Source organism: Lentinula edodes (assembly GCF_021015755.1).
Source record: "Lentinula edodes strain Le(Bin) 0899 ss11 chromosome Unknown C8R40scaffold_24, whole genome shotgun sequence".
Taxonomy (NCBI): domain Eukaryota; kingdom Fungi; phylum Basidiomycota; class Agaricomycetes; order Agaricales; family Omphalotaceae; genus Lentinula; species Lentinula edodes.
In genome coordinates, this window is record NW_025764330.1 from 318,301 (window position 1) to 329,649 (window position 11,349).

General features: G+C 46.4%; 2 protein-coding genes across 2 annotated transcripts; one reads left to right on the forward strand and one right to left on the reverse strand.

Annotated features, from left to right (window-relative positions):
* C8R40DRAFT_360767 (translation initiation factor SUI1) lies at positions 1–1,030 on the forward strand. The gene is made up of 4 exons (XM_046234833.1): positions 1–196; positions 259–366; positions 423–553; positions 611–1,030. Exons 1-4 carry the CDS (start codon positions 64–66, stop codon positions 896–898), a joined length of 660 nt encoding a protein of 219 aa, XP_046084918.1. The 5' UTR covers positions 1–63; the 3' UTR covers positions 899–1,030.
* Positions 975–7,259, reverse strand: C8R40DRAFT_360771 (uncharacterized protein). The gene is made up of 12 exons (XM_046234834.1): positions 6,853–7,259; positions 6,721–6,789; positions 6,619–6,669; positions 3,725–6,565; positions 2,913–3,671; positions 2,379–2,858; positions 2,308–2,328; positions 1,891–2,238; positions 1,675–1,839; positions 1,510–1,619; positions 1,111–1,453; positions 975–1,006 (listed from the first exon to the last, which is right to left on the reverse strand). Exons 1-11 carry the CDS (start codon positions 7,033–7,035, stop codon positions 1,156–1,158), a joined length of 5,325 nt encoding a protein of 1,774 aa, XP_046084919.1. The 5' UTR covers positions 7,036–7,259; the 3' UTR covers positions 975–1,006; positions 1,111–1,155.
* Between the last annotated feature and the right edge of the window lie 4,090 nt (positions 7,260–11,349).

Sequence of the window (11,349 nt, forward strand, 5' to 3'; positions counted from 1 at the left end):
GCAGTGACCAAATGGTTGTTTATTTTCAAGTTATCTCTAACTACATTCATACCTTCCATCACGATGCCTGCTAAGAAAAATCGCGATAAGGGCGACAAATCTGCCGCTATCGCGGATCCCACACCAGCAGCTTCAGAGCCAGAGGGACCACCACCACCTGAACCAAGACCCCCAGTTCGAGTTCTGTATTGCGGAGGTCTGAGTACTTCACTCACATCTCAAAATGATCGAGACTTAGGGCTACGCCCTTCCTTATAGTCTGCACTTTCCCCGTGGAGTACTGCGAATTTGGATCGAGTATAACGCGGTGCAAAGAGTGGTTACATGAACATGATTTAGAGGCATATAGCAAGTACTATTCGGATGGTATGTTTCCTGTACATCTATTTTCCACAACGATCCACTGATCAATATGATCGCAGAGGCTCTACAAGCAAAGATAGGAACATTGAGCTTGGAGGCACAGTCAAAATTAGAGCAGGAAACAGCAAAGAAGGAGGCTAAAGCCGAAGCGAAGGCTGATGCTGCTTTGAAGAAAAAGCTGGCGTCTCAGGTTCGTTGTCCAAATTATCAATTGTGTACCACGTCATTTATCTATGTAATTATTTAGGTTACTATCAAACGAATTGAACGCAATAAGAGAAAACACGTAACTTCGATACATGGCCTGGAAGCATTCAACATTGATCTGAAAAAAGCTGCAAAACAATTTGCGTCCAAATTCGCGACAGGAGCGTCAGTCACAAAGAATCCCCAAGGTCTAGAGGAAATCGTTGTTCAGGGTGATGTAAGCGATGAAGTGCTCGAAATGATTGAAGGGGAGGTAGGAATTTTGAAAGGCATTCCCGCTGACAATGTGGAGATCATCGAAGAAAAGAAGAAGAAAGGAGGAGACTAACAAGGGGCAGACCTGGGGCAGACTAACAATAACTCTCGCCGCTTGTACTATTCACGAAACACATGTATTACGACAGGAATACTGATGGACATACGGTGCGACAGCCAACTAGATGTAGAAGAAAATTATGCAAAAATAGTCAAAAAATGTAAATCCGATTATTGAAAGCATGAGCAGATCAAAAAAAGAAAAAGATGAGCAAGACACGTTACAGTCATAAATTTAGAGTATTGTAAATGAAACATTAGCTTGTGTCTTCACATTATGACACACCACTTCCCCTTCTTCTCCTTATCTTCATCGGGTCCCTCGTTAGTGATGTCGGCAGTCGCTGAGACTGGAGCGGAAGAACCACCAAGCAACTCGACAGAGGAACGTCCTTCAACTGGGGATACAGCTTTGGGAGAAGTGATCACCCCTTGGGCATTATCAAGAGAGGTTCGACCTGTAGGAGGTTTGGAGAACCACCCGCCTGGGAAGAACAAGGACGATGTGGTGGATTCGAGTCGCTTACGATCTTTGGGAGCTGCAAGAGTATCTCCGACAGTGTCACGACTTGTGAATGACATGGTTAGGACGATGATTTCATTCAGCTATGGGCGAACACTTACTCTATATCCCCAGATACTGATAAGACTGGGAATGTCTCCCCAGAGGGGGCAGAAACAGATTCTTCAATTACACCAGAGACACTTGGCTCCCCCAAGGTAACGGGGGCATCCTGAAATATATCCTCAGTACATTTCAATCAATACATAGATCGAATGTGGACTCACTGTTGAGCTTTCAGCGTGAGGAGGTGGTTGTTCCAATGTGTCGAGTTCAGCATCATTCCTAGCCTCATTGAATACCTGGGATCCTTGCCTAGACACCGAGTAAGACGGGGTCCACGGGGATTTAGGTCTTTCCGGGAGATCGTTCTCGGTAGTGTCAACAGTTAACTGAAGAAAGTGTCAAGAGTTGAAGGAGTTATAGAACATTTGTAGGCATACCTTGGAGACTTCAGCTGCAGGAGCATCTTCGGTAGATACGTCCTTGAGAGTAGGCTCGTCTGCGGGTTCAACTACCGGCTCATCCCTGATAAAGGAAGTCGGAGCGGGGATATCTTCAACAGCTTCGACAGCCTCGGGATCTGCCATCTCTGCCACGGAAGTTTCGTGACCCGACTGGTTCGTGACCTCATATGAACCCCACGGTGATTTGGGCCTCTCTATTTGAGCCGCAACAACTGACTGAGATGGAGAAAGAGAAAGAGCTCCAGGAATCTGCACGTCCTTGTAGGGTTTGGCTGAAAGGTCGACAATCGCTTCTTCATCAGGTACCTTGAAAACCGGCGTGTCCTAAAAACATGCACAAAACACGTTGTGAATTGTCACTTCATCAAATGTCGTAAAGAATAGACAACATACTATCTCCTGCTTGCTATCACGCTATATTTCATTAGATCTTGTACTAAAGCTCGAGTACACCGGAAACACACCTCGTCCCCAGATTGATCCAGCATTTCATTAACAACCAATGGCTGTTCGACCGACGACACCGTGTTGACCGTCTGATCTTGCATGGGCTTTTCGGCAATGTCAGCCTCAGTTGATTCCAGAGGTATATCTAAAGAACTTTCCGATGATGTTTCAGTAATATTCACAGATGGGATTACAGAGTTTTCATCATGGATCACAGAGTCGACAGGCGGTTTGCTAGGAAGAGAGTCAACTTCAAGGCCAGGTTCCTCTATCGACTCAGCGGCATTATTGAGTGCAGAAACTTCGGCAGATACTGGAGATGCAGGCTCGGCGGATTCTTCTGATAGCTCAATCACAGGTATCACATTCTCGGAGAGTTCAGTGGCGGCCAGTACAGGGCTGGAGTGGGCAGAAACAGAAGGACTTCCTTGTACAGACACGGAATACGATGGAACCCAAGGTGACGACGGTCTAGATGATTCCTTTGGTTCTTCAAGCTGCAGATTGTACGTGTCAGCCAACACTGCAGCACCATAAACCATTGAACTTACGTTTGCAACTGTAGCTTCAGAAACTTCCGGTATAATGTTGACTTCTGGCACGGGGAGTTCCTGACCAGCGGGCACATTAGATGAAGGAAGTTGCTGGATTTCTGGTATGTCTTCTTCTCTGGCCATATCAGGACCCTGGCTGATGACACTGTACGATGGAGTCCATGGCGATTTTGGCCTGTCGATTTCAGTGGTATTGGCGCTTGGATACAATGAATCCTCAGCACCAACTTCGCTATGGATTTCTTCAGCCCCAACGGCGTTCACGACCTCTGCAGGTTCTGTAGTGTCTTCGTTTTTGTATGTCCCCTCCCCATCTTCAATAACGACACTCGCTGGAACATCCTCAGTGTCAAGCTTCCCCTGGAGAGAGAAGTCTGCAACGGGCACTTCTTCGTCGGATATGATCATGCTAACAGGTTCTTGGAGGTTCTCGGTTGTTTCTAAATGCAACTCGGAAGGAACTTCAGGTGGCTGATCAAAACCGGCGGACGGTATCGCTATGTTAATTTCGGGTACATCTTGGTACAAAGAAGGCGCAATCTCAATGTCCAACTTTGGAGGGAGTTCCTCCGTTCCTGGTACCAGCTCGTCGATGGACGATTCTGCCGGGTGAGCAGGAGACTCTTTGTTGGGAAAATCTAGGCCTGAAGTTATTGGGCTATTATGAGCAGAGAGAGAAGGGCTTCCTTGTACAGACACAGCGTATGAGGGGACCCAAGGCGAAGAAGGTCTGGACGGTTCCTTCCTTTCTTCAGGCTGTAAATCAACATCTTAGAAAAAAAAACAGTATCATGAGGCTTCAATCTTACGTTTGCAGCTGTGGGCTCAGATTCTTCTGGTAAAATTTTTGCTGTGGACTCAGATTCCTCCGGTACAATATTTACCATTGGCACGGATGATTCTGCGCTGGTGGCCACATCAGATATGGGAAGCTGCTCGATTTCGGATATGTCTTCTTCCCTAGTCACGTCAGGACCTTGGTTGCTGACACTATAGGATGGAGTCCATGGTGATTCTGGTCTTCCGACTTCAGCAACGTCAACGCGGAGGTCGGAGCTATCTTCAGTGGCAGTCCCAACATTAGGAGAATCGGGCATGACTTCCACCAATTTTTCGACGTCGATCTGCGCCGATTCATAAGGTGTCGTCAGCTCTGTCAATTGGATTTCCTGATCCAGTGATGGCTTTTCCAAACCAAGGGTATCAGAAGAAAATTCATCCTGTGAGTCAGCAGTGTCCGTGACTGCAGGAACAATGTCCTCTGCGAATGGCGCTTCAGGTGCAGCTGCTGGAACCGCTTCGTTAGTGGGATCATCACTATCGTCAGCGGCCTCGTCTTGAGGAACTTCTGAGCATTGATTGGCTTGATTTTGCGGCTCCAAAACGGGTTGTTCTTCCATCTCAGTAGACTGATTAATAGAAGCGTCTGAAACGGCCTCTCCCGACGACAAAAACTGAACAACAGTGTCTGTTGAATGATCCTTGACAACTGATCCGGTAAGGGATGTTGCTGGATCAGCGTTTGAAGATTCCTCCACTAAGGCGCTTGAATTTTCCCTAAACAGATCGACTGGTTCGTCCTGAGGTAAATTTGCAATGCTTTCCCCTTTTAGTAAAGCTTTATCATCAGCTATAGTTCCTTCGACGGTAGTGTCGCTAGGGCTCGATTCCTCCACCAGTCCTGAAAACACTTGAGCTCCTTCGCCCCCGGCCCCCCCTGAAGCGGGCGCGACCACAACATCAGCGACCGCCGCAGAGTCAGCGTCCTCGTTCGTAAGCATTATCCCACCTGTTTCCGTCATGAGGTGTTGTTCAGTCCCGGTTTCGAGAATTTGCGTCGCGGAAGCTGCGGAGTCTACGACAGTTTCAGCGACGTCTAGGTTATGGTCAAATCCGATATCAGGCTCCTTTTCGTCCGGCTTGACATCCAATTGCTGAGTGTCTAGGACCGACTCTGGTTTATTCGATTCGTCCTTGGTAGCGAGGTTTTCGTTTATCCAGGAAGGGTGTCCTTCTAATAAGGGTCCAACGTCTTCATCCCTTGCGAAAGGTACTTCCTCCACTGAAGACGTATTCGTGTTTTCATTATTCGCTGCCAATTTCTCCCCGTCACTCAGGATAACTTCGTTTGGAGTTCCTACATTCTCTGCCAGTTGCTTTTCCAATTCAACTGATGAAGCTTCTTCACCGGATATGGGGGGTGTTGTTTCAGCATTTGGATCAGCAGAAACTGTGTCGACATTCCCGGTAGCCAGGATCACTCCCAGCACGTCCGACTCTGTTATGAGCTTTGCTTCGGATTCGCCAGCAACCTCATAGGCTGTTTCGGAAAATTTGTCGGGAATGACAGAAGACTCCTCCAATGCAGGAACAATCTCTGACTTGGATTGGCCATTCATGTCTGCAACTTCATCCGTTACAATAAGCTCCGATTCATGTTCTAATTCCGAAGGATTTTCAGTCTCGATAGCAGCATCCCCAATCGATCGTTCCACCAAAGGCTCCAAAGCTTCACTGACATTCATCGGCATTTCCTCCAGAGAAGATTCGTCGTGGAGATTCCCGGACGCTGCTTGCCCCGTAGGGATGTCCTCTGAGTTTCCCAAAGTTAAAGAGAGCTGTCCAGTCTCAATCTGAGTGGGCTCAACCAGCGGAGAGGACACTGAGTGTTGCAAAGCTGCTGCAGAAACGATCGTCAAGGCTTCCACTGGAATCGCATGAGATCCTTCCGCATTATCTTCTGGGTATCCGAGGACAATGTCCGCTCCAGGTTTTTCGTCCACCAGAATGGCCGCAGAAGAGCCCAGCTCATTTGAATGTGATTCTGCTGGTTCAGCAGGAGAAGTAAGGTCATGCTCTCGTACATTTGAATCGAGATGCATATGTTTTTCGGATTCAATCCGCTCAGTCGAATGCACTTGAACCTCGCCGCTCGAACCATCCGTAACGATGTTTCCGACAGTAGACTCTTCCCCTCTAATAATAGGATCAGTGAGAACTGGAGTAACTGAATTAGGTGTTTCCTCCGAAGAAGTGGATACTGCAAGGACATTGACATGAGATACACCGGTAGCTTCACCGGACACTGTATCGGGAATCACGGAAATCGATCCGTGCACGTTTGAGATTGGGTCTTCCGCTCCTTCAGCGAAAGATGACTTGGTGGCTCGTTCCTCGGCGACTCCTGTGCCGAGAACAGTCTCTTCAGCAGCGTCTACCAAAGCAGCACTGTCCACGGACGAAGACGTTTGGAGCGCCGCTACTCCGGGAAGCGGACTATCAGGTTCTAAGTTTACTGGGTTTCCGTTTATGGGTTTCGTGGTGTCTTCCGGCAGATTCTGAGCGAGCATTTCTGCCTCAAGCGCGGAGTCTGCATCGCGGAAAACGGGTTCCCGAATAAGAGGAACCTGTTCGACTTCCAATTGTGGTTCTTCACCTTCATGGACTCGACCTATTCCAGAAGCGATAGTTCTTGTGCCAGTAGAGTCAACCCCTCGATCACCGCTTTTTTCTGTCTGAGATTTAGGCTCAGTAGCTTCGAATTCGTTATGTGATGCTGTATTCGGAGACTCAAATAGTTGCAATGGTGAGTCGGAGGCTTCTAGGGTGGCCAGCGGGTCTGTAGGATCTTTCAACGGTATTTCATCGTCCTGAGCAAGAAATAAGGATTATAAAAACGCAGTAGGCAAAGAAATAGGCTTGCCTTAGCCACTGCTCCTTCATTTTCTTCCTCGTCGCGTTGGGAATAGCCGTGCTTTCGCTAGATGTCAGGTATTTCTCCTACGTTTGCGACATTCTCACTCACTGTTGGCGCTTCGACCGCAGCAGAGTCCTCAGACATGGCAGAGACCTTCTCTTCATCACCTTGAAGTTTCTGGAACACGATGAAAGAATATCATGAGAGGCAGACAATCAAACAATGCTGAATTTCACGCACCTCCAGTGGGATTTCCGACGTGTCAAATTCGATTATTGGATCCCTTTCGACCTCTACATCATTCAGGGAGTGATTATCCTCGTCCCCTGTACGTTCCGATAAGACTTTTGGCTTCGAAGTTGGTGGGTGGTTAGCTTCGTCGAAGACGGCCGCACCATTATCCACGACCTCTGTAGCAGACATTTCGGAGTGTGGTAAAGAGTTTCAACTTAGCAGTATTTTCAGTGGGCTCAAACAGGGTACCGAGGACAAAGAACGGGACGTAGCGTCTCAACAGCGCTTGCCACGAACAATCAAAAAGATGCGTTCCCACGTGCTATGTAAGCTATTTTCGTCCGGTGACCAATATTTAGAAGTCATGTGCTCGCGTTTAAAGCTGTTCTCTCGACTAACCACCGCCAGGCCTCTTACAGCTTCATCTTCCGTCATGACCCACCCTCCAACCCTTTGTATTCTTTTGATGTTTAGCTGGCAAGTATGTTACAGCTCAAACGCTCTGGGTGGTGTGTCACCCACCTGCAAGGGGCTTTACTCCCAGGCAAAACCTCCCTATATTGATTGACCTATGTGTGAAGGTGGACCATTGGGCTGCTCATGTATATATAGTTATTTTTTGAATGATACTGAAATATCTATAGCATACCCAAGTTTATAAGCAGGAAAGAGTGGCAAGAAGTCCAGCACTCAAGGGCACTGATGGTAGACTCAGAAGATGTTGGGGAATACTCCATATGGATATAAGTATGTATAGCTTGGTGACCAAGCCCTCTAAGAGAATAATCAAAAAATTTGATTAAAGTTTACCTGTGGGGCAGAACAGGACCCCGGATAATCAGAGTAAAGGTTGTTTCCAAAATTGCTGAATTTCAGCTGAAATGTCCAAACCAAAATCAAGAATTTCTGTCAAAAATGTCTGAAAGTTGACCAGCCACTGGCACTTAAGCAAATTAGCACTTGCCTAAATGATCTTTGAGGTGGCTTCAAAAAATTTCCAAAAGTCCCATGGACTCCTGTTAAGATCATGTACACCATGAAGCCGTGCCAGAGGCCACAAGGTATCTAAGGGCAGAGGGTTGAATGGGACAGTAGTGAAGTTATCAACAACACCACCATTACACTGCTAGTCCCCAGAGATTGAGAGTAGAAAAGAAGGTAGCTAGGAGCAGCCAAGTCGGAGTGGTGGTAACACTGACAACAAAGAGCGAACCAAAGAACATATAAGTCCTGAGGTCAGAGTAGAGAGTACTCAAGGGAGAATCCTTAAGACTTCAGAGGGAGAATGAGTGACGGTTTAAGTTGATCTAAGATGATCTAAGTCAATAATTAAACTGAGGAACTATAGTATAGTAGTGAATATCTGTGTTAAGATCATGTAAACTGGAAAGCCGTGCCAAGGGCCATCCAGCATCTAAGGGCGGAGGATTGGATGGGACAGTAGTGAAGTTATTAACAGCACTGCCATTATGCCGCTAGTCCCCGGAGATTGAGAGTAGAGTGTCATAAAGTATGCAGCCCCTGTCATTTTCCTTTTCTCACTGTCTCGATGCCTTTACTTGTACGATACATCATCCTGACAAGACCGTGCCTACAGGTCAATAGCTATAGAGGTTCTGAGGCCGGATATGGCCCGGGAATGGCCCGGGATAATTCCGAGGTCCAGAACTGAGTATTGGCCTGTAGTACACACTGGGAGTGGGACGTCGGTGAAGCTATTAGCAACACCCTTCACACACTGTTGTGTCCCCGGGAATATAATGGCAAGGATATAATGTCAAGATGAGCAGCCTAGATGGGTTCCTATGATCCGGGAGTCCGGAATAGCTCGGAAGCAAAGGTAAAGGAGATATTAAAGAGTGGGATAAGATGGTACACTTGATTTCAAGCTTGACTACAACGTACAAAGTATTCTAGCTTATATACATCCCAAATACAGTCAGAAGACCTCGATGAAAGCTCGGAACAATAAATAAATACAATGATGGTCACAAGGTTATTATTCCGAAGTCCGGCCGCTCCGGACTGGGCCGGGAAGCATACTGGGTGAATTGCATGCATATGACACATCCCATCACTATTACACTCCATCACTGTCAATTCCCCATTGATTACTGATTCACCTGACCTACCTTCTCCTTCTACTGGCTTCCGCCACCTTCCTTGCCCCTGAACTGTACAGTATTACATTGTTGTTTTTTGCAGACTGGAATATGTATATATAGCCAACCCCCCACAGCCTGGTCCCTTATCTTGACCTCTCTGTCATTATCTGGGACCAGTCTGCCTACACTCTGCTCAGTTGCTCTACTCCACCATCCCGCTTAGTCACTCTGCCTCTGCCACTTTGTGACATAGAGGAGAGGTAACTAGGAGTAGCCAAGTTGGAGTGGTGGTAATGCCGATAACAAGGAGTGAACCAAAGAACTTGTAAGTTCTGAGGTTAGAGTAGAGAGTACTTCAAGGTGATGAGCCTGAAGACTTAAAGGACAGAGAGAGGCAGATAAGGGAGATCTGAGGAGATCTAAGATGATAATTAAACTGAGGAACCACAGTATAGTACAGGAGTATTTATACCTACTAATTAGCGTATCAGGGTGGAGCGCCAGACTAGCTACTAGGGGCTATACATATAGTACCTGCAGGGTAGAGAATAAGACAATAAAAAGAGACTAAGTAGAAAGGGAATGTGTAGCAAGAAAAAACAATAAAGAAGAGATTACAATAAACGGTAGATCTCAGAGTACTGAGCAGTGGAGCGGGGCACCGGGGCATGGTCCTGACAATCTGTAAGAACAATAAAATGATCAGTAAGGGTATACTTGAACATAATCAATACTCACCAATAACTATGAACAAAAAAAGCACTTTTATATACCTGCCTCCCACTGACAGCTCAACTGCATTGACAATATGGTGTTTGTAAATCAAATGAGCTTTCATTGACAAAGAGGAGTTGGCATGGTCTATGAAGATGGGCATGGTTTAGTCAGAATTGGGCTTGCTTGAGTGCATCATGTTCAATGGTAGCTTTTGTTATCTGCAGCAAGTAGCTGAATTCAAGTTGAAGGTAGATATTATATGGCCCAGTAGTGCACCTTCTTGAGGGTATATCTACTGAGTTTCAAGACATGCCAAAGGGCTGGAGTACTCACCAGTACACCATGTGTTAGAGAAGAATCCGTACGCTCCGTCCTTATCCAGCCCGTCTGACTTACTTCATCTATGCGCACCTTTTTGTCTACTCGTTGTTGCTTACATACTCTGCGATCGAGTACTTATACAAACGCCCCTATTTCACAGCTTTCCCTCAGTTGTTCTCTACTACAACTGAGGGTAAGTCATACTCATATTTAAGTTAATTCTCCATACTGATCCTGTAGTAGTGTTCGTTATCCTACAGGTAGATTTATCCAATATCAGTTGTTCTCTACTACAACTGAGGTGTTCTCTACTACAACTGAGGTGTTCGTTATCCTACAGATTATGAGACTGGGCTCCCAACGAGCTATATAGATAAAACCAAAATTCTACTATGTCTTCATCAACCGGAAACCAAACAGCAACCCTTCCTACATTCCCGGAATCGTCTCAGCTGTCCGGACAGGATACTTGGAAGGCGTTCAAAGATAGGGTCGAGCTGAACGTTGAGTTTAGGGGCCTCAAGGGTTATCTCCATGGCACCATCCCTAAACCAAGTCCAGCAACCTATGTCTATACGTCCATCACTCCCTCATTCCCTAGCAGTCTGCATCCATCCCCTGAAGAATGGAACCAACGCGAGCGCTTGGTAGCCGCAATGATTTATCTCAATTGCACTGATCCCATCGGGGTCGGTATCGACCGATAACGAGCTTGCCTCGTTTTTGTGTGAAAGAGAAAGGAAGGAATCTAATGGGCACTCCAACCAACCAATCTAATACACAATATGCGAGTTCACTGCTATCAAATTTATTTAATAGCAAGGGGTAGCGTTGGCAAAGGTTCCGCAAAGCTTTGAGAGCTAAGTAAGAAGCTTTGATCAATCAATTTGAATCGTTCTAAGGATTCGATATATTCCTTTGATCAAGGTAGATTCAGCGCGATTTGTGCTTTGGTTTGTATTGATTTGGGTATATCAAGAATTGGGGGTTTGAATCAAAGTAAATTAAAACCGAAACACACAGACCCCTACGGAGGGCTAGAACTATGTGCTGGCACAACCACACAGTGTGATTTGCCCTTAAGACCAACGACTGATCCTAAGTTCGAAGAATACCCAACAACTGGATATACTTCTCGCAGTCACAAGGAGCAGAACACGACGTTCCTATACTCACAAGTGCCGGGCCCGAATGGCTGCTAGCGAAGAGGTTTCAGTCTGGCGGGAGTGTGTCTTTCCTTTTTACGGATTAGCACTGCAACGTCGTCCCAAAATCACTTGTATTCCAGATACATCGGATCGCTATTTATACATACAGAATATAGAGTCGCATAGTACAATTAATTTAATACAATAAATGT

Coding starts and splice junctions, on each gene's coding strand:
- C8R40DRAFT_360767 (XM_046234833.1), top strand. CDS start 64: ATGCCTGCTAAGAAAAATCGCGATAAGGGCGACAAATCTGCCGCTATC. Junction 197..258: donor TCGAGTTCTGTATTGCGGAG/GTCTGAGTACTT, acceptor CCTTCCTTATAG/TCTGCACTTTCCCCGTGGAG. Junction 367..422: donor TAGCAAGTACTATTCGGATG/GTATGTTTCCTG, acceptor ATATGATCGCAG/AGGCTCTACAAGCAAAGATA.
- C8R40DRAFT_360771 (XM_046234834.1), bottom strand. CDS start 7,035: ATGTCTGCTACAGAGGTCGTGGATAATGGTGCGGCCGTCTTCGACGAA. Junction 6,670..6,720: donor CTGCGGTCGAAGCGCCAACA/GTGAGTGAGAAT, acceptor ATCTAGCGAAAG/CACGGCTATTCCCAACGCGA. Junction 1,620..1,674: donor CTCACGCTGAAAGCTCAACA/GTGAGTCCACAT, acceptor GATATATTTCAG/GATGCCCCCGTTACCTTGGG.